The following is a 23,559-nucleotide window of genomic DNA, read 5'->3' as shown; positions in this document are numbered from 1 at the left end:
GTATTATTTGGGAACTGATAAATGTTCATATTAAAATGAAATCTTCACAATTTATGTTCCTCTGCCGCAGCTCCAGCTGGTCCCTCCGTTTGGGGTCCCTGACTTCCCGCAACAGAAAAAGAACTTGTTTCACTTTATTATGATAACAGGCTCACTATACAAGCTACTAATTCTCCCCACAGCTGTCCAGACTTGGCCTTTCTGCAACATGCTGTTTACAAATGTGTACACTGATTCACCATCCTCTCTGTGGATAAATGTATGAGTCCTCCTAGGATCTGCCCGTTTGTGCATTAGCTGACAATTATTAGGTTGATGCAAAAGTAATTGCTGTTTTTGCCATTATTTTAATGGCAAATTAATACTTGGCCTGCAGAGTACACAAACTAGATCTTAATCCAAAATATCTTTTGAGACATTCTCTTAAAAAAAAAAAAAAGGCAAAAATTGGCCAAAGGCAAACAAACAAAGATAACAACAACAACAACAAAACCCAATGGTATGATCCTAAACTTAAGTTGACTCAAAATCAGTGCCCCAAATTGGACTCATCACCCCCTTTCCTCAAATTTGCTGTCATCTCTGTCTGACATGTGGCAGCGTGATCTTGCCAGCTACCAAAACTAGAAAGCACAGATGTCGGATGTGTCTCCTCCCCATTCTTCCTCATCTACTCACCAAGTCTTACTGATTTTACCTCCTAAACATTTTTTCTACTAGTGCCACAATTCAAGTTTGTGTCATCTATTACCTGAATCACTGTAACTGCCTCTCAGTTTTTTTCTTCCTCCAGTGTTGACCCCTAAAATCCAGCCTCCATAGATCAGCCAGAACAATCAATATGACACATAAACCTGACTCTATAATTTAATCAGTGGTTCCCCATTCACTTTTTGATAAATCTTAATATGTATGACATGTGGGATCTTAATCTGAACTTCTGCTGGCCTTGAACTTTATGATCCATCCAACAACAATGATCCTTCTAGTGGTTTCCACATGACCAGTCTCCTCTCTGTCATTGCCCACACCCTGCCTGATGTGTCCTTTCACCCTGAGGAAAGTAAGTGAAAGGGCATGGCAAACCACTGCTAGAATTGTATTGTGTGCCCCTCTGTGTTCCCATAACTCCCTGTATCGAACTCTGCTGTGATACTCATCACAATGTATTAGGTTGAAGCTGCCAATATTGAATCCTTTATTATCAAAACAATAACAGTATTATGTGGTCCCACTTAACTATGATACTTACGTTTCTTTCTACTACCCCAAGGGGAACTCCTCGGGGTCAGGACTCTACCTCATTCATTTTTGTGTCAAGGTTTTTCTAAGCTCAGTGAATATGACTTTCACATTAAAATGCTAAAAGAACGAATGGTTTAATGAACTGTAGTTAACTCATTATTTATTTTGCAGCCAGTAAACCGACATCCATGAATAGTTTTTAATGACATGGAGAAAAGCTTAATCTTATATTTTTTTAAAAACCTGATATGGAACACACAGAGATACCGACATTCACAAAGTATTTAACGTTCATAAATGTAAAAACTAGTATTTTAAGATTTTTATCTTCTTTTACGAAGCTTGCTTTAAATTCAGTTCCAAATGAAAGAAGCTAGTCAAAATACTAAAAGCAAAATGTGCCTGTATACCTGCCAAAAATGTGTTGTTACAATCTTCCCAATTCAAATGGAAAGAATCTCACTACTTTTTAAAAATTATTTTTAATTATTTTCAGCTGTCGATACAATATATTCATATCAATTATTACCTTGCCCTCTTTGTTGCTTTTTCTAGCATGGACTGGAGGAAACAGCTGCCAAATGCAAGGGACTGGGTGCCAAGGTTTATACCTTTGTGGTAGACTGCAGCAACCGAGAAGATATTTACAGCTCTGCAAAGAAGGTGAAATGTTGTGTTTAGTTAGAATCATATCATGTTAGAGCTAGGAGGTGTTTTGGAAATGATCCAGTCTGTACATGGTATAGCTGAAGTAACTGAGAAATGTTATTTGACCAAGGTTATAGAACTAGCTCATAGCAAACCCAAAACTAGAACTGAGAGCTGAAGTTCTCAAATATTAGTATGTTCTGGAATTTTCCAGGGAGTTGTTAAAAAAATATACACTCTTGGGCTCCACTTCCAGAGGTTTTCTTTCAGTAGTTTGAGGGCAGGGCCTCAAATGCACCCTATCCACCCTGCATCCCATGCACCTTCACCTCACCCATGATTCTCATATAGGTAACTATCCTTGGATGACACTTGCAGAATCGCTGACAGGATCTTTTGAAGCCCATTCATAGAATTGAGTTAGAAAGTTACAATAAAGCTATTCTTTATTAGGTTTTTAGTGTAGATAGATCTATTTCTTTTCTTTTCTCTTCTTTTTTTTTTTGAGATGGGGGTCTCACTTTGTCACCCAGGTTGGAGGGCAGTGGCATGATCTCGTTTCATTGCAACCTCCACCTCCCAGAATCAAGCAATCCTCCCACCTCAGCCTCCCAAGTAGCGGGGACCACGGGTGTGTGCCACCACGCCCAGCTAATATTTTGTATTTTTGGTAGAAAACGGAGGTTCACCATGTTGCCTAGGCTAATCTCGAACTCCTGAGCTCAGAGGATCCACCCACCACAGCCTCCCAAAGTGCTGGGATTATAGGCGTGAGCCACGCTCCCAGCAGATCTATTTCCATAAAGCATTATTTGCCTCTTCTAGATACAATTGAGAGGTGCTATATATAATGGGGTTTCACTCTGAATGCATTCTCACTTGTACTTGTTAACTAAATACCTTAATGGGAGCAAGGTCATCAGAATTACCTGGGCTGATTCCTTAAAATACACATTCCTGGACCTTACCCCTGGATATTCTAATTCAGTGCAGTACAAAGAGTCTGATTCAGCCAGATGTGAGAACCTCTTTGTTTATGGAATTTTAGATTTGAGTTCTTTTTTTTTTGAAATGGAGTCTCGCTCTGTCGCCCAGGCTGGAGTGCGGTGGCGTGATCCCAGCTCACTTGAAGCTCTGCCTCGCGGGTTCACAAGAAATTCTCCTGCCTCAGTCTCCCGAGTAGCTGTGATTACAGGCACATGCCATCATGCCCAGCTAATTTTTGTGTTTTTGTAAAGATGGGGTTTCACTATGTTGGCCAGGCTGGTCTGGTCTCGAACTCCTGACCTCAAGTGATCCACCCTCTGGCCTCCCAAAGTGCTGGGATTACAGGCATGAGCCACCACACCTGGCCTGAGTTCTTTTTCTTTTTTTTTTTTTTTTAGACAGAGTCTAGCTCTAGCTCTGTTGCCCAGGCTGGAGTGCAATGGCTCAATCTCAGCTCACTGCAAGCTCCATCTCCCGGATTCACCCCATTCTCCTGCCTCAGCCTCCCGAGTAGCTGGGATTACAGGCGCCCATCACCATTCCTGGCTAATTTTTTTGTATTTTTAGTAGAGATGGGATTTCACCGTGTTAACCAGGATGTTCTTGATCTCCTGACCTTGTGACCCACCCTCCTTGGCCTCCAAAAGTGCTGGGATTATAGGTGTGAGCCACTGTACCTGGCCCATTTTCAGGTATTTTGAAGTAGCTATTTTGATGTGGCCATTTTAGTATCAGAACTTTTTTTCTTTTGGAGACAGTCTTGCTCTCTTGCCCAGGCTGGAGTGTAGTGGTATAATCTTGGCTCACTGCAACCTCCTCCTCCTGGGTTCAAGCAATTCTCCTGCCTCAGCCTCTTGAGTAGCTGAGATTACAGGCGCCTGCCACAACGCATGGCTAATTTTTGTATTTTTAGTAGAGAGGGGGTTTTACTGCCAGGCTGGTCTGGAACTTCTGACCTCAGGTGATCCACCCACCTTGGCCTCCCAAAGTGCTGGGATTACAGGCATGAGCCACTGCGCCCGGCCTATCAGAACATTTTTATGCCACCAAAAGAATTAAATTCTCAGCTTGCTTTCATTATTAAGAAATATACAAATCCCAGCGCTTTGGGAGGCCAAGGAGGGCAGGTCACCTGAAGTCAGGAGTCCAAGACCAACCTGGCCAACATGATGAAACCCTGTCTCTATAAAAATACAAAAATTAGCTGGGCATGATGGCGGGTGCCTGTAATCCCAGCTACTTTGGAGGTTGAGGTGGGAGAATCACTTGAACCTGGGGGACGGAGGTTGTAGTGAGCTGAGATCGCACCACTGCACTCCAGCCTGGATGACAGAGCAAGATCTCAAAAAAAAAAAATATATATATATATACACACACACACACACACACACATATACACACACACACACATATATATACACACAAAACATGTTCTCTCTTATTTGGGATAGCTAAAAATTAAAATAATTGAACCCTTGGAGATAGAGAGTAGAAGGATGGTTACCAGAGGCTGGGAAGGGTAGAGATGGTGTAGGGAAGAAGTAGGGATGGTTAATAGGTACCAAAAAATAGAACAAATAGGCTACTCTGGTTGCACTGCCTGTGAGTTAGCCCTGCTCTACAAGGAGCAGCCATAAAGAATCTTTTGTTAGTAAAAAAAATTAATAATAATAATTTAATTGTACATTTTAAAATAACTAAGAGAGTATAATTGTATTGTTTGTAATGCAAAGGATGAATGCTTGAGGGGATGGATACCTGATTTACCCTGATGTGATAATTATATACTGCATGCCTGTATCAAAATATCTCATGTAACCCTGAATATATACACTACTACATACCCACAAAAATTTAAGAATAAAATTAATACAAAACAAAAAAGAAATACAAAACAGACATTCATATCCTGGGGAGATAATAGGCAATGATGAAGAAAGGGTCAAGAGTGTCTGGGAAAATCCTTTGATAATATAAAATAGTATATAGGTATAAATGGTGTTGATCAGGGCTCAAAAAACTTAGCTTGACACTTCACTAATGTAAATATAATCTGATGAAATTCAATTCTGACTGAATATAGATGTGAGGCACCGTGCCCAGCCTACAAATAGTCTTTACAAATAGTCTTTACAATCCAGTGGATGCCTTCTATTGCTCTTAGCAGCTAGCCTTGTTCTTTTGTTTATATTTTCTCAACTGAAATCATTTCACCAATGATAACTGCAACAACCTTTGAAATCTGGCCATAAGGGTTTACATAAGCCCTTCCACATAACCATTTTAATTTCTCAAATGCTCTTTCTTCTGGATCAATACCAAAATAGAATTTTCAAGAGAAAACACACATACCACGCATATATACTAGAAAAACACACGTATGTATTTTTATATTATTTACCTCATTTATATTTCTATATTTTGTTGTTTTGTTTTGTTTTTTGGGTTTTTTTTTTTTTTTTGAGACGAAATCTCGCTCTGTCACCCAGGCTGGAGTGCAGTGGCACAATCTCGGCTCACTGCGACCTCCACCTCCTGGGTTCAAGTGATTCTCCTGCCTTAGCCTCTTAAGTAGCTGGGATTACAGGTGTGCACCACCATGCCCGGCTAATTTTTGTATTTTTAGTAGAGATAGGGTTTCACCATGTGTTTCAGGCTGGTCTCCAATTCCTGACCTCAAATGCCTGCCTCGGCCTCCCAAATGCTGGGATTAGAAGCGTAAGCCACCTCAGTTGGCCAGTGTTTCTATATTAAGTGCCCTCATAGACACCTGAGCAGGTCAAGAAGAGAACCTCAAATCATGTTACTTGTAGACAAGTATAAATGATTTTAAAATAATGATGATAGTAATAGCAGTTTACTGTGTGTATTAGATACAGTGTTAACTCCTTTACATGCATTATTTCATTTGTTGCCACAATGACTCACAAGGAACTTGTATTAGTATCTCTATTTTGCAGAGGAAGAATTGAAGTTTTAAGAGGTTAGGTAACTTGGTCAAGGTCCAACAGATAGTGAGTGGCAGAGCCAAAACTCAAGGTCCAAGAAAACCACTCTTCACCCTTAAGCCTACTGCCACCTAATGGAGAGCGATTGAACAATAGAGCAGAAAATAAACAGAAATAAATAGAAAATGTGGCCAGCCTAATAGTGTAATCAGTTTTCTACAATTCTTCATAGTAGTCCCTGATTTTGCCACATTCATTTAACTTTTATTTTTTGAAACAGAGTTTTGCTCTTGTTGCCCAGGCCAGAGTGCAATGGCGCGATCTCAGCTCACCACGACTTCTGCCTCTCGGGTTCAAGTGATTCTCCTGCCTCAGCCTCCCGAGTAGCTGGGATTATAGGTGCCTGCCACCATGCCTAGCTAATTTTGTACTTTTAGTAGAGACAGGATTTCTCCATGTTGGTCATGCTGGTCTCGAACTCCCGACCTCAGGTGATCCACCCGCCTCAGCCTCCCAAAGTGCTGGGATTACAGGCGTGAGCCACTACTCTCGGCCTAATTTAACTTTTTTTGCTTACCTTTTGAAGTAATGTTTTTTAAAAAAATGCTACTTAGCCAAATGCCTCTTGAGCTATAGTCAATAGAACAAAGTCAAGAGACTAAATTGCAAAGGAAAATTTCCACCTGATACACTTGAAGGTATATCTATTTTGGACATAAGTGCATAAAATAAAAAGAATTTTTTCCCCTGTTGACACATGGATTACAAAATCACTTTTATCCAGATCTAGCAGAAAAATACATACTCCTTTAATAGTCATTGCATACAAGACCAGGAATGGTGACTCATGCCTGTTATCCCAGCACTTTGGGAGGCTGAGGCGGGCAGATCACTTGAGATCAGGAGTTCGAGACTAGCCTAGCCAACACGGTGAAATCCAATCTCTACTAAAAATACGAAAATTAGCCAGGTGTGGCGTGGTGGCATGCACCTTCAGTTCCTGCTATTCCGGAGACTGAGGCAGGAGAACTGCTTGAACCCGGGAGGTGGAGGTTGCAGTGAGCCAAGATTTTGGCCACTATACTGCACCCTGGGCAACAGAGCAGGAATCTGTCTTTAAAAAAAAAAAAGCCATTGTGTATAAACTTACCCTCATACCTCTTAATTAATTTACTTTTCTTATTTTATTTTTTAAAGGTGAAGGCAGAAATTGGAGATGTTAGTATTTTAGTAAATAATGCTGGTGTGGTCTATACATCAGATTTATTTGCTACACAAGATGCTCAGATTGAAAAGACTTTTGAAGTTAATGTACTTGCACATTTCTGGGTGAGTATGGTTTCTTTTACAAAAATATTCCTTTTGAAAATCCCAAAGATTAAAGTGGGGCTTTCAGCAGACATAAGGAAGTATTAAATCAATGCTAAAGTTTTCTCCAGGCACCAGGAATAACATTATACAAAGAGATCATTTTTCATGCTATCACCAAATTCTATCATTCTTCCTCACTTACAATATTAATAATAATAATAAATTAATAAGAAATGTCAGGTATTGTATAGGTTTTAATTCTAAGCTAGGTTCTCACATTTCTGTGTGATCCTATTTAGAGATAAAGAAAGGAGTTGAGGACCATCTGAGTCATCATCTGTGATTTTATAAAGGTGAATCCAGTTTGCTCTTAGATTGTCCTTTTTCTTTTTTAGACAGGGTCTCACTCTGTTACCAAGGCTGGAGTACAGTGATGCGATCTCATCTCACTGCAGCCCGAACTTCCCAGGCTCAAGTGATCCTCCCACCTCAGCACCCCCAAGTAGCTAGGACTACAGGCATTAACACGCCCAGCTAATTTTTGTATTTTTAGTAGAGATGGGGTTTTACAATGTTGCCCAGGCTGGTGTTGAACTCCTGGACTCAAGTGATCCACCTGCCTCGGCCTCCCAAAGTGCTTGGATTACAGCATGAGCCACTCCCCCTAGCTTTCAGATTTGCATTAGGCTCAGGCCTTATGTTATTTCCTGGCCCTAAAATTGCAAACCTTATTGTGAACCTCACCATTGAAGGTCTTAAGTTATATATATGTACATATGCTGTGTGTGTTTCTGAAGTCTTCAAATATTGCCTAAATAGCCAGTTCTTAAAAACGCCCCTCAAAGATTTCTTGGATGAGAGTTTGGGATGACAGATCTCAAAAGAATATTGGGGTTGATAAAAATGCAGTATTATTGTATGTTAATATTCCCAAGTTTTTGACATATATCTTTATGTTTTTGTGTTTGTTCAAATATAGGTTACTGTCTCTTTTTTTGTTGTTGTTGTTTTGAGACAGGGTCTCTCTGTGTTGCCCAGCCTGGAGTGCAGTGACATGATTTTGGCTCACTGCTGCCTCAGCTTCCTGGGCTCAAATGATCTTCCCACCTTAGCCTCCCTAGTAGCTGGGACTACAGGCCTACACCACCATGCCCGGCAAGTTTTTGTGTTGTGCAGGCTGATCTTGAGCTCCTGGGCTCAAGCAATCCTTCTGCCTCAGCCTCCCAAAGTGCTGGGATTACAGGTGTGAGCCACTGCACTTGGCTGGGTATTATCTTGTTTGTTTCTTCATCCCAAGCATCAATAACAAGAGGTAGAGGGCTGGGGAACATAAAAATTTAGAAATTTTTTTTTTTTTTTTTAGACAGAGTCTCACTCTGTCGCCCAGGCCGGAGTGCAGTGGCGTGATCTCGGCTCATTGCAACCTCCGCCTCCCAGGTTCAAGTGATTCTCCTGCATCAGCCTCCCCAGTAGCTGGGATTACAGGCACCTGCCACTATGCCCAGCTAATTTTTGCATTTTTAGTAGAGATGGAGTTTCACCATGTTGGCCAGGCTGGTCTTGAACTCCTGACCTCAAGTGATCTGCCCGACTTGGCTTCCCAAAGTGCTGGAATTATAGGCATGAGCCACCACACCTGGCTGAATTTAGCAATTTAATGAGATGGATTCTGAAAGCTTTCAGTAGCCATTGTTTTGCTCAGGTTTTCTAACCTGAGCAAAACATATCCAGTCCCCTTATTGTTGCTGCATTTGTCATTTAGTTTATGTTTTTTTCATTTATGCCAGGATTCATGTTAAAAAATATACTTCTGTTTCAAAGTATTCCCAAGGGGTCTGTGAGTCTGAAATACAGTATTTTTTTTCTCTTTTAATAAAAACTATTTGTAGACTACAAAGGCATTTCTTCCTGCAATGATGAAGAATAACCATGGCCATGTTGTCACTGTGGCTTCGGCAGCTGGACATATTTCGGTCCCCTTCTTACTGGCTTACTGGTATGTGAACATGTGTTTCCTTCATTGGTTCTTATGCTTACCTTGTGTGTGAGATTTCTTACCCTGTCTAATGAGAACTCTTTGTATAATCATAGTAGACTTGAAATTGTCCAGTCTATTATTGGGAGTTGTCAAAAAACAAGCAGAAAGAGTTGCACAAAGTCTCTTGTCTAACAACATTATCAACCATTAATCCCCTTCTAGAAGACCCTGCTGGAGGTGGCAGCCAGAAATTTATTCAGTTATGAGCCAACTACTTTTAAAACATTTCTCATCTCTTTTAACAGCAAGAAATTACAAAACAAGAACAATAATTAGTATTATTAACAATTGTAACAAAATTTAATAATTTTTAATATTAATAAAAATGGATAAATTTTTGCAGAAATGAAATCAGAGCGAGAGAAAGAGAATATTAGGCATAGTTGGGTGATTTTTTTTTTTTTTTTTTTGAGACGGAGTCTCACTCTGTCTCCCAGGCTGGAGTGCAGTGGTGCAATCTCGGCTCACTGCAAGCTCCGCCTCCCCGGTTCACGCCATTCTCCTGCCTCAGCCTCCCGAGTAGCTGGGACTACAGATGCCCGCCAACATGCTCGGCTACTTTTTTTGTATTTTTATAGAGACCGCGTTTCACCGTGTTAGCCAGGATGGTCTGGATCTCCTGACCTCGTGATCCGCCCACCTTGGCCTCCCAAAGTGCTGGGATTACAGGCGTGAGCCACCGCGCCTGGCCCAGTGATTTGTTTCTATACAACTTGCATTTGCAAGGATATATAACAAACTGTTTTACTCTAATCACATCTAAAAAGTGGTTATTCTTAGGTAATGACAAGACAAGTAATTAAGTGATCTTTATTTTGTTCTTTTTGCTCATCTATATTTTCTTTCTTCCTTCCTTTCTTTCCTTCTTTCTCTTTCTTTTTTTTTTCTGAACATATATTTTCAAATATTAGTTTTTTAATAGTGGGATTTTAAACATTGAAAGAATCCAAAGAAGGGAATTGGTTTTTAAAAAAATTTTCATGATTATCCATTTAAAAAACATGCTCTTGTAATAACTGAAAACTTGAAACAGCAGTTCACAGTGACCCTATACTTCACTGGGGAGATCAGTGAGGCCACTGTATCTAGGATGATTCTACTGGTTACACACACCTTACTAATTCTTGGCTGTATTTTATGTTTTATTGAACACTTATTGTATGTTTAAGCAAATAATAACTTTTAAAATGTTGAATGTGTAAATATATATGCATATATAATGTAATGCTCAAATTTGTTTTCTCCTTTGGAATGAAATATCTAAATTCTAAAAACATGGATATAGTTGTATATGTAGCTATAGATATGTATACAAATATGTAGACACAGGCATAGGTGGGTAATTTGTTTTTATTCAACTTGCATTTGCAAGGATATATAACAAACTGTTTAATCACACCTAAAAAGTGGTTATTCTTAGGTAATGGCAAAACAAGTAATTAAGTGATTTTTATTCTTTTCCTTTTGCTTATCTATATTTCTTTCCTTTCTTCCTTTCTTTCCTTCTTTCTCTTTCTTTTCTTTCTGAACATGTATTTTCATATATTAGTTTTCTAATAGTTTTTAAAATAAATATAGACTTGGGATCGGGCATGGTGACTCATGCCCATAATCCCAGCATTTTGGGGGGCCAAGAAGGGTAGATCACCTGGGGTCAGGAGTTTGAGAGCAGCCTGGCCAACATGGTGAAACCCCCATCTACCCCCATCTCTACCAAAAAATACAAAAATTAGCTGGGTGTTTTGACATACACCTGTAGTCCCAGCTACTTGGGAGGCTGAGGCAGGAGAACTGCTTGAACCTGGGAGGCAGAGATTGCAGTGAGCTGAGATCGTGCCATTGCACTCCAGCCTGGGCGATAGAGTGAGACTCGGTCTCAAAAATAAATAAACAAATAATAAATATAGATTTGGACTGAATTTTCAGAAAGAAAAAAAAAAGATGAACTAACTGGTGAAGCAGTCACAGAACAGACCTATGGTGTCAAGATTGTATATTGTCTCTTTTAGAGCCAGTTTAAGTCTGGTGATTACCACCAGCTATCAAGGGCTAATAAAATACGACATTTATTTCAATTCCTTGATGAAAGATAGTTACAGGTGCTGTCACCCTCCCTCAATCCCAGCCCCTGCAACTACTACACAACACCCTCCCAGCTCACCCCCAGCCGCTTATCTTAGTTACCAGGCACTGAGATAGGCAAAGAGGATCAGAGAACCCTGCAGGGCAGTGAGCTCTGTCATGCTTCTTCTTCTGTTTGCATAATAAACACTATAACTCTTTGGGTTCAGCCTTCATTCTGTTTAACTGTGCGTTTCACATTGAAAACCAAGCGAAAAATGTGCTTTTTGTGAGAAAGAAATTTATCTTCGTGATTAGTGGTGATGTTTTCGGCAGAAATAAAGGTTTTCATAAGGTACTGTCAAAGCAGGGATGCCACACACAGTTGTGCAGATTGTGCACTACACAGTTCTACCATGCCGTATTCATATTGGGGTCCTTCAGACTTGAAGGATTTTTCCAACGGATGGAAGTAAAATTGCTTGAGGAGCGAAGTGGCTTTTTTTTTTTTTTTAAACAGTTTCGCACTGTTGCCAGGCTTGAGTGCAGTGGCGCGATCTTGGCTCACTGTAACCTCCGCCTCCCAGGTTCAAGCAATTGTCCTGCCTCAGCCTCCTGAGTAGCTGGGACTACAGGCGCCCGCCACCACGCCTGGCTAATTTTTCTTTCTTTTTTTTTTTTTTTTGTGTTTTTAGTAGAGACAGGGTTTCACTATGTTAGCCAGGATGGTCTGGATGTCCTGACCTCGTTATCCACCCACCTTGGCCTCCCAAAGTGCTGGGATTACAGGCGTGAGCCACCTTGCCCAGCCGAGAAGTGGCTTTTAAGAAACCACACAAGGGTGCCATTTGGGCTAACATGCAGGGTGGCAACCACAAAAGCGGTTTGTACACTTCCAGCTTTGTGACAGAGCTGTGCTTTGGTAGCCCTTAGAGAATTCCTCTTCAGAATCCTCAGCTATCACTGACCTGAATTATTGCAATCTCTGATCCTTACTGACCACAGTTATCTTCAACTCTGTCAGCTCTGGTTTTTGCTCAGCATCTAATCAATGATAGGACTTTTACAGAGATGTGCTAAAGATTACTGCCAGCAGAAAGCAATGTTTATCAGATACTGTTACTAACAATTGGGCAATTAAACTGAGACACTGCTTTTTAAAACATTTAAACATTTTTGATTGACACATGACGTACATTTATAAGAATGAAGAAATCAGCCAGGCGCGGTGTCTCACGCCTATAATCCCAGCACTTTGGGAGGCCGAGGCGGGCGGATCACGAGGTCAGGAGATCCAGACCATCCTGGCTAACATGATGAAACCCCATCTCTACTAAAAACACAAAAAATTAGCCAGGCATGGTGGCAGGCACCTGTAGTCCCAGCTACTTGGGAGGCTGAGGCAGGAGAATAGCGTGAACCCCAGAGGCAGAGCTGGCAGTGAGCCGAGATCGCGCCATTGCACTCCAGCCTGGGCGACAGAGTGAGACTCTGTCTCAAAAAAAAAAAAAAAAAAAAAGAGTGAAGAAATCATAAGTCTGCAGCTCAATGAGTTACTACAAAGTGGATACATCCATTTAACTACCATGCAGGTCAAAAAATTAGAACATTACAGGACCCCAGAACGCCCTCTTGAAACCCTTCCCAACCACCAATCTCTCCTTCCTTCCCAAAGGTAACCACCATGTTAACTTATAACACCTTAGATTAATTTTGCCTATTTTTGATCTTTATATCCATGGAATCACAATATATTTGTGAGATTTAGCCATGTTGTGGTTAGTAGCTATAGTGTGATCATTTTCATGGCTGCATAGTGTTGTATCATGTGACCAATTTATTTGTCCATTCTATTATTTATGAACATTTGGGTTGTTTCCAGTAAAAATATTATTTCTGAATGGCATTATGAATGTTGACTCAATCACTCACCAGCTGTGTGACCTTAGACAAGTTACTCTACTCTGTGCTTCATTTGCCTCATCTGTAAAATAGGTTAATAATAATATCTAGGCCAGGTGCAGTGGCTCACGCCTGTAATCCCAGCACTTTGGGAGACTGAGGCGAGCGGATCACGCGGTCAAGCGATTGAGACCATCCTGGCCAACATAGTGAAACCTCGTCTCTACTAAAAAATACAAAAAAGATTAGCCGGGCATGGTGGTGCATGCCTGTAGTCCCAGCTACTCGGGAGGCTGAGGCAGGGGAATCGCTAGAACCCAGGAGGCAGAGGTTACAGTAGGCTGAGATTGCACCACTGCACTCCAGCCTGGCGACAGAGCGAGACTTTGTCTCACAAAAATAAATAAATAAATAAATAATATCTAACTTATTAGAATGATGTAAGGTTTAAATCATACACTGTATTGGACTTAGCATAAAATCTGAAATCTTGCAAGTGTTCAATAACAGGAGGTTGCCTGTTGGTATTATGTTTCAATTCCACTTCCTGATATTCCCACCTCTAATTTTAGCTTCCAGAATGCTTTGCCCCAATGGAATTCATCATATATGCTCTGACGCCTAATTGTTGGGATGAAATGAGAGGAAAAATAAGATTATTGATTATTTTCCCCGTAATTCAGCCCTCACATATCATTGTCCTGAGTTACTACAGCCACAGAAAATAATCTATTCTAGCTGCAGTCGCCTATCTTAGGAAAAAATATTTTAATTTCTTTTTAGAGTTATAGTTCAGTAGTTTTAATGATTATTATGAAGAATGCAAGATAAAAGAACTGCATGTATGGTGGGGGAGGGTGAATCTTTTGATTCTATTCTAAGATTTTTTTTTGCTGCTTGCTAAGTAATTTGTTCACAAGTATTTTGATTTTTAAAAGAAAACAGTTAGCTGGCTAATATATTCTGTCAACCCAAATAGCCAGTTTATAAACATGAAAAGTTACCAGTATGGAAATGCTCAGCAAAACTGAGTCCTGAACCTTAGCTTGTAATAAAATGTTATTTAAAAGAATAATTTGGGCCCAGGCATGGTGGCTCACACCTGTAATCCCCCAGGCTTTGGGAGGCCAAAGCAGGAGGATCGCTTGAGCTCAAGAGTTCAAGACTAGCTTGGGTAACATAGCGAGATCTCATCTCTACAAAAAATATTTTAAATTAGCTAAGTGTGGTGGTGCGTGCTTGTAGTCCCAGCTACGCAGGAGGCTGAGGTGGGAGGATAGCTTGAGCCCAAGAATTGAAGGCAGCGGTGAGCCATGATTTCTCCACTGCACTCCAGCCTGGGCAACAAAGTAAGACCTCAACACAAAAAGAAAAAGAAAAAAGAAGAATTTGGAATAAGAAACACTAACTCAGACTATTTTTTTCAGCCCTCCAAGACATCTGAATAATTTAGACTATTTCTAATATGAAGGAATTTGATGTAATATTACAAAGTGCAGGGGGCAAAAATCTACTCACTTTTAGCTTTCATATATACATACACGTCTTTCTATATATAGGTTCACCCTAAAGTTTAACAATATGTTATTCCTTTTACACACTCAAGAGCATTAACTCTGAGTTTCAATATATTCTTGCATTTTTGGTCACTTGAGTAAAATCAGAAAATACAGTTTAGTAAAAGAAAAAACTAAATTTATGGATAGTCTCACCATGCAGAAATGTTACTGGAAAGGAGTTCCGATCCAGACCCCGAGAGAGGGTTCTTGGATCTCACGCAAGAAAGAATTCAGGGTGAGTCCACAGTGCAAAGTGAAAGCAAGTTATTAAGAAAGTAAAGGAATAAAAGAATGGCTACTCCATAGACAGAGCAGCCCTGAGGGCCGCTGGTTGCCCATTTTTATGGTTATTTCTTGTTGATATGCTAAACAAGGGGTTCATTATTCATGCCTCCCCTTTTTAGACCATCTAGGGTAACTGCCTGATGTTGCCATGGCATTTGTAAACTGTCATGCCCTGGTGGGAGTGTGGCAGTGAGGACGACCAGAGGTCACTCTCGTGGCCATTTTGGTTTTAGTGGGTTTTGGCCGGCTCCTTTACTGTAACCTGTTTTATCAGCAAGGTCTTTATGAACTGTATTTTGTACTGACCTCCTATCTCATCCTGTGACTTAGAATGCGTTAAATGTCTGGGAATGCAGTCCAGTAGGTTTCAGCCTCATTTTACCCAGCTCCTATTCAAGATGGAGTTGTTCTGGTTCACATGCCTCTGACATTTCCCCCTTCCCTTTTATAAGAGAACCCTTAATCCTAAGGGTTGCAGAGGGATGAAAATCCATCTTTTGTAACTTCCTCAGGCTGAATGGGGCCATGATATTCCTGCCTAATTATTAGGGCCTCTTGTGTTCAGGGTAGAGGAGCTTAGTCAGAAAGCATCAGTATGGCAAGGGCCATTCATGACTTGAGTTTTGACAAGAGGTGATATCTGGGAGATTAATAAGTATTTAGTTTAAGAAAACATTTAGTAAGCCTGTCCTGTGTTCCTATACAAAGGATATAATAGCAATATATTTCATAAGAGTAAAGCAAAATAAGTAGTTATTCCAAGTAAACTAAATTAGAGGGCTTTCCATGGACTGGGCAACTGTTTAGACGAAGCTGATATGGAGTTGCTAGCTGATTGCAATGTGCCTAGAATTTTACATTACCCATCCCTCTTGTTTCTTCTGAGCAGCAGTTAGAGATTCCTGGTTGGTTTACAGGAATAAACAGGGTTAGCCTAAATTGCAGAAACAAACTTAAAAACAACTGAGACTAGAATTTAATAACAAGTGTACTATAGTTCTTAAAATATAATATTCTCTCTCCAGTTTCCCATTTTTATTTAAGACAAATTATGATAAGACTGATTTGCTTTATTATACTTGGTCTGATTATTTGTATAAAGTGCAGCGAGAATAATTATTTTTCACATAGGCTTTTTAATTGGCTTTGATAGAACTCTGTTTTGTAAGGAATCTCAGGTAAGACTTTTTAAAGCTGAGCCCTGCCATGGGTTTGTACCCTTAAATACCTATGAGTTGGGTAAAACACTTTTCTTTTGGGGTCCCAAGATAACTTGGGCCTCCTGGACCTGTGAGAAAGTGACATTCTTTACTTACTATAGGTCAGAAACCCTGTACAGGGACTGTGTAGGCAAGGTATGAGGCCAGTTTCCCATAGGGCTTTTATTGGCTCTACAGGTCAAGTTTGATTCCTTAAAGGAAAGCATACCATTTCAGTCAAAGCCTTGGTGAAATAACCAATTTCTCCAATAGTGTCCTGTTACAAAAGAAAACAGATTTTTATTGCACTTATGCAAATAACTATACCATAAGTTAAGAATACTTACAATTAGTTTCCAAATTCTGGAGAAATCAGGTAGAGAGAAACAAATCTGTTTCAAATTCTGTTCATAGGAGTATATTTTACTTAATTGCTACAAGCTGTAAATAGCTTAAAAGAATTTTCCTTGACTTTGAAAAATAAAACAAAGGATCAGCAATATTTTAAGCAAAGTTAAAAAAATTACTTCAGTTTTATATTGGTTCAGTTAATTCAGTTAACTCCTGTTCTACTTGTTATTCATTAATATTCCAGCTTTTTATGAGAGTTTTGAAAGTTGTTTTCTTTATTTTAATGTTACAATTTCTAAAGTTATTAGAAACCTGCATTTAAGAATACCTGCTAGAGTTCTATAGTTGATTATAAACCACCTTTTAAAGAGGATTAAAACAAGACAACAATTGTCTGTGGATGATGAAAAGCTTTAGGACAGCCGCTATTAAAGCCACAATTGATAAGGAAATTTGGTTACTTTTGTGGCACACAAAATTTTCCATAACAATTATAATTATTAGTAACATACACTAAGTCATATTAGAATTAAAGGAGTTTCTTATAACTTTGGAACATATACCAATAACATATTTATGCAAATATAGTCCAAAGAAAGCAAAACACTGTTTCACATTTGGTAATGCTTCTTGGATGATTTTTATACCAAATAAGCAAAATTTCACCTTTGCATTAATGTATTATTAATGTTAAACCCAATTTTTAATAAAACCTTAGAGACATATTAACCCAATTTTAATGTTTAATCATAAGGTAAGATTTTTATAAACCTTTATAACCCTTTACATTTTTTTGTGAAAGAGCAGATAAGTCCTTTAAGAAAAACCTGTTATGCTTTCCTTCCAATGTTTAATTTATGGAAAAACTGAATAATACCCCTTTAACTTTAGCCAATATGTTCATACACAGAATCTCTTACAATTAATTTTTACAAACTTTCCACGAAGGCCAGGCGCAGTGTCTCACGCCTATATATCCCGGTACTTTGGGAGGCCAAGGTGGGTGGATCACCTGAGGTCAGGAGTTTGAGACCAGCCTGATCAACATGGAGAAACCCTGTCTCTACTAAAAATACAAAATTAGCCAGGCATGGTGGCACATGCCTATAATCCCAGCTACTTGGGAAGCTGAGACAGAAGAATTGCTTGAACCCAGGAAGCGGAGGTTGCGGTGAGTCAAGATGAAGCCATTGCACTCCAGCCTGGGCAACAAGAGCAAAACTCCATCTAAAAATAAAAAACCTTCCACAGCTTCTTTAAAAAAAATTTTTTTTTTTTCACTTAACACAATCCTTTAACACTTTAGGCAGAAAATAATCCACATTCCCATGCCTTCTTATAATTTTTTTTTTCTTTACCAAAAACACATTTCACCTTTTTTATACACTTTGCATGTAAAACTGTTTCTTCAGTCGTCTTAATTACACCAGGCAGGACACACCAGGCAGAAGTGCAGATAAGGGCTGACTCTCCAGCATAGCCAGGGGGCATGGCTAATTCCACATATCCTGGATGCCTTATCTAGAATCTGATGGCTTTAAGGTACGTAAATAGAACAATTTTCAAAAGTTAAAGAAACAGTTTGGCCTTAAAGCATTTAGCACATCTGATATCTGACCTTAATTTAGACCAAATGTCTACATTTTAAAGACATTTTGTTTTTCCAATAAACGTTAAAACTGTCTTTATTTTCAAAAGATTACTAAAGTCACATGAACAAAAAGGCATTAAAGTTTCTATTTTTCTGACAAAATATTTGATTTATGCACGTATTTTTCTAAGTCAATTAATTAGAGCTTTTTAATATATAAACATACACTATAAATAGAAGATTCAGCACTTATGTGGTTTTTCGTTTGCCAGTTTTTTGTTTTTTTTTTGAGACAGAGTTTTGCTCTTGTCACCCAGGCTGGAGTGCTGTGGCATGATCTTGGCTCACTGCAATCTCTGCCTCCCAGGTTCAAGTGATTCTCCTGTCTCAGCCTCCTGAGTAGCTGGGATTACAGGCGCCCACCACCCCACTCAGCTAATTTTTGTATTTTTAGTAGAGATGGGGTTTCCCCATGTTGGCCAGGCTGTTCTTGAACTCCTGACCTCAAGTGATCCGCCCACCTCGGCCTCCCAAAGTGCTGGGATTACAGGCATGAGCCACCTCGCCCCACCATTTGCCAGTTTGTTAATTGGATGACTGGCTTCAGGGTGGTGCCCTTGGAGGAACAGGCCGGGAGAGCATGCGTTTCTAGGGCTAAATAAGTAGCAAATAAGCAGCTGAAGGCAAAGACAGATCTCCACAATTAAAGGTGCCATTTTATACTGGATCCTGGATCCCCAAAAGGAGGGAAATACTATGGAAGAAGACAGTGCAGTGCTTTTACTGACTGTGCATTTCATTACAAGGCAACCTAAAGCCAATCAGCCCATTCTGTAATCAGCCCATCCTCATGAGATCTCATCTCCCAGTGAGGGGGGAGGATGTTGCCTTATCTTCCAGGTGGCCAAGAGCATGCTTCTCTGATCCAAGTGTGCAGAGTCAAGTATCCCTCCATAACTATTAGCCACCCCTTAAAGTATATTTCCTACCTAGTTATTACACACCAAAACTCTCTCATAATGCAGAGTAATTGCTGATACCCCCAAACTCAAAACCGTCAGATAACACCATGCAAAACGGAACAGAGCCTCTGATTTTGAGAGGAATCTATCTGCTTTTAATTCTTGGGGTTTCATAAGGAAAACGGAGAGGTTTTTTTTTTCCCCAAAATGGGGTCTGTGGTACCTCCTTTGTTTTTCCCAAGGAGTCCCAAGCTACCAGAAGTTATCTGCGGGCCTTTCATGTGAGCATTAAGAGTAACAAGACAAAAAAAAAAAAAAAAAAAAACAGAAAAATAATTCAGTTGACTGAGAAGAAAAAACCTTTTTCCAGCAAAACAAGTTTCAAGAAGAGAAAAACATAAAGCCCTTTTAAATATATCTATAGGTTGTTCCACTTTTAAGTAAGCTGACTTTTAACCATAGTGCTCTTTAAAGAAGAAATCATTTCAGAGCTCTTATTACCCGACTTTAGCCATGCCAAGCGGCCAGTATTTCCAGCTTCTGAACTTTACCAAAGGTAAACTCCTAGGTGCTTAGAGAAAGGAAAATTGAAGAGACAGTCCATGGAGGAGAAGAGAATAGACAGGGTCACGCATATATTAAATCAGTAACAACTTACTTCCTAGGTGGGGAATTGAACCTAGACTACCACTGTAAAAGTGCAAAACCTTAGCTACTGAGCCACAGGACTGGACAGTATCAATTTGTTTTCTCAGAAGGAATCTAGATTAGTTAATTTGGAGCTTGCAAAGGCTTTTAACTATTTAATATGATTTTCAGAGCTGGCTATGACATGAACTTTAAAATTCTTGTTCCCTGGAAGTACCAAGAGAAGGTACTGCCATGCAGTTAAAAGATCAAACTCCCACGGACATAAAACTTTGGCCTCCCAAGGTGCTGGGATTACAGGCATGAGCCACTGCACCCGGCCTATCCCCCTAAATCTTAGAAGGGACTCTAACCCTCCTAAGTCAGGCCTCTAACTCGAGTTCAGTCAAGTGTCCTTACCTTTCATTAAGAAGGACCTGTAACTCACTGTATCTTAGGAGAGACTGTAACTCCCCTAAGTTGGGCCTCTGACCCAATCCCATTCTTTACCCGGGTGTCAGCCCATGGGTGTGCCGGATTGTTTTCCTTTGGGCAGGGGTACTTCAGTATCATGCAGTCTATGGTCCGCCAGAAATATGTTACAAGACCCCAACTCTTACCCAAAGGTAGCCGTAGGGTCAGGGTTTCTGCACTATATATAGCCCCTTCGCGGTTGCCAGAAAGACGTTACCAGAAAGGGGTCCCAATCCAGACCCCAAGAGAGGGTTCTTGGATCTCGTGCACGAAGGAATTCAGGGTGAGTCTGCAGTGCAAGGTGAAAGAATGTTTGTTTGTTTGTTTGTTTGTTTGTTTATGAGACAGAGTCTCGCTTTGTCGCCCAGGCTGGAGTGCAGTGGCCAATCTTGGCTCACTGCAAGCTCCACCTCCCAGGTTCACGCCATTCTCCTGCCTCAGCCTCCCGAGTAGCTGGGGCTACAGGTGCCCATCGCCACGTCTGGCTAATTTTTTGTGTTTTTAGTAGAGACGGGGTTTCACTGTGTTAGCCAGGATGGTCTCGATCTCCTGACCTTGTGATCCGCCCGCCTCAGCCTCCCAAAGTGCTGGGATTACAGGCGTGAGCCACCGCGCTGGGCTGAAAGCAAGTTTGTTAAGAAAGTAAAAGAATAAAAGAATGGCTACTCAGTTAGACAGAGCAGCCCCGAGGGCTGCTGGCTGCCCATTTTTATGGTTATTTTTTGATAATATGCTAAACAAGGTGTGGATTATTCATGCCTCCCCTTTTTACACCGTATGGGGTAACTTCCTGATGTTGCCAGGGCATTTGTGAACTGTTATGGCGCTGGCGGGAACGTAGCAGTGAGGACGACCAGAGGTCACTTTTGTGGCCATTTTGATTTTGGTGGGTTTTGGTAGGTTTGGTTTTTGTGGCTCCTTTATTGCAACCTGTTTTATTAGCAAGGTCTCAAAGTCTTTATGACCTTTATTTTGTACTGACCTCCTATCTCATCTTGTGCCTTAGAATGCCTTAACCATCTGGGAACGCAGCCCAGTAGGTTTCAGCCTTATTTTACCCAGCTCCTATTTAAGATGGAGTTGCTCTGGTTTACACGCCTCTGACAAAATAATCATGATATGCATGTTATAGTTTTTAAGGATATTTTAAATGCAAACATATAGTTATGCATTGAAAAAATCTATATGTAATTTTGGCTTTTAATTTAAAATAATATTTATGTGTTAATAAATATATATTGTGTGCAATATCATTTTCTATTTCTGCATGGGATACCACTGCACATACATGCCACTAGTTCTGCAATTTATTCATTATCATTGACACTTTGTCAGGACTCTTTAAGTTGCAAGGAACTGCCCCAAAGAGAAATTTTTTGGCTCTGTAATTAAAGCCTCAACAGGCTGTCTTCCTCTGATGCCCAGATATCTACCAAAAGTTCCAGGGTTAAATCCTTTAAATTCCAAGTCCAGCAGGAGGAGGAAACAAACATCACTTCAACAATGGCTTCAAACGTTCTTGTTCTAGAGGTCAGTGACTAGACTAACCCGGAGCCAATCACTGTATGCATTTGGTGACAGTGGTATTACCAGAGCAAGGGGATACAAATGCTGATGGGAAGAAACAACAGCTGTCCACTACAGACGTTTCACATTATTCCCAACTATTTGCTTTAATGAACTGTACCCCATGGACTATCCTTGAACATAAATCTTTGGAGACATGATTGATAATTTCCTTGAGATAAACACTGGATCTAAGAGCATGGCATACTTTTAATGAATTTGATACCTTTTGCCAAATTGCCTTCCAGAAAAGGCTACCAGTTAACCTGTGCTTTGAAAAATAGGAAGCTGTGGAAAGAAAGTTTTTATCACTTTTTTAAAAGTTTGACATATATTGAATGAAGACTTGAAAAGATTGCTAGATTCAATTCTATGAGGTGAAAAATCTGTACATTGAAAAAAAGCTCAGATAAAAATTTCTTCATATCCTTATAGTTACTGCTAGGCAAGAATTCTGTCTTGTTTTACTTTACTTTTATATGAATTATTCCTAATGTAAATCATTTTTATATGCCTATATCCACTGGTATTTTTATATTAAGATTTTTCCGTGAATGCCCTTTAGCCATTTATCTATTAGAGTACTGTCTTATTCCGTTATAAAAGTTGCCACATATTAACCTTATCTTTGTCTTACATGTTACAAATGCTTTACCAGTTTGTCACTTGCCTTTTAATTTGCTTGGAGTTCATAAAGTTTAGAGCATATCATATATAAATCTGGTTTATTACCCACCCGTAAAACCTGATTCTACCACTTTGTAGTGTATCTTCAGGCAAGTTTGATAACCCCTGTTTACCTCAGTTTCATCTTTGGTAAATGAGGATCATAATATATTTTATAGGAGTGTTATGAAGATTCAATGAAATAATTATTTAGAATAGGCCAGGTACTGTGACTCACACTTATAATCCCAGCGCCTCGAGAGACTGAGGCAAGAGTATGACTTGAACCCAGGAGTTTGAGACCAACCTATGCAACATAGTGAGACCCGCATCTCTACAATAAAGTAAAATAATTATTCAAGTGTTGTGGCACATACCTGTAGTCCCAGCTACTTGGGAGGCTGAGGTGATACATTGCTTGAGCAGAGAAGTTCCTAGGTTGAAGTGAGCTATGATTGCATCACTGCACTCCAGCCTAGGTGACAGAGAAAGACTCCCCAAAAAACTCCAAAATGCATCAGAATAACTGAAGGCAATGTCTAGCACATAGTAATCTATTTTAGATATGATTTTTATTTATATTGTTTTCCAGTATACAGAACCTTTTAATCTCATATAATTTAATCTAGCAATCTTTCTTTTAAGCGTTCTGTATTAGTCCACTCTCACCCTGCTATAAATAACTGCCGAAGACTGGGCAATTTATAAAGGAAAGAGGTTCATACATGGCTGGGGAGGCCTCAGGAAACTTACAATTATGGAGGAAGGGGAAGCAGGCATGTCTTACATGGCAGCAGGAGACAGAGAGAGAGAGAGAGATTGAGAGATTGAGATTAAGAGCAAGAGATGATCTGCCAAACACTTATAAAACCATCAGATCTTGTGAGAACTCCTTCACTATCATGAGAACAGCATGGGGAAAACTGCCCCCATGATCCAATCACCTCCCACGAATGCCCTCCCTCAACATGTGGCTAATACAATTCGGACTGCAATTGTTGATGAGATTTGGGTGGGGACACAGCCAAACCATATCACCTTCAATATGTGCCTAAGCTTTTTATAAAAAGGTAAGAGACATTTTCACAGCTTTCTGTCTCCCAAAGCGTAGATTAACTGGCCAGAATTCATAGCTACTT

The 23,559-nt window shown here is 39.9% G+C and overlaps 1 protein-coding gene across 1 annotated transcript in view; it reads left to right on the top strand.

The window, feature by feature from the left end:
- The window catches only part of HSD17B11 (hydroxysteroid 17-beta dehydrogenase 11), a 62,812-nt gene that overhangs the window by 12,391 nt on the left and 26,862 nt on the right, over window positions 1-23,559 (top strand). The window contains exons 2-4 of the mRNA XM_003898939.3: window positions 1,801-1,908; window positions 7,026-7,157; window positions 9,029-9,135. Of these exons, the coding sequence (XP_003898988.3) occupies window positions 1,801-1,908; window positions 7,026-7,157; window positions 9,029-9,135 (347 nt within the window). The remainder of the gene's footprint in view (window positions 1-1,800; window positions 1,909-7,025; window positions 7,158-9,028; window positions 9,136-23,559) is intronic.

The sequence above is a fragment of the Papio anubis genome, chromosome 3, assembly GCF_008728515.1.
Source record: "Papio anubis isolate 15944 chromosome 3, Panubis1.0, whole genome shotgun sequence".
Taxonomy (NCBI): Eukaryota; Metazoa; Chordata; class Mammalia; order Primates; family Cercopithecidae; genus Papio; species Papio anubis.
Note: the sequence above shows the minus strand (reverse complement) of the source record. Positions and strands in the feature narration are given on the sequence as shown.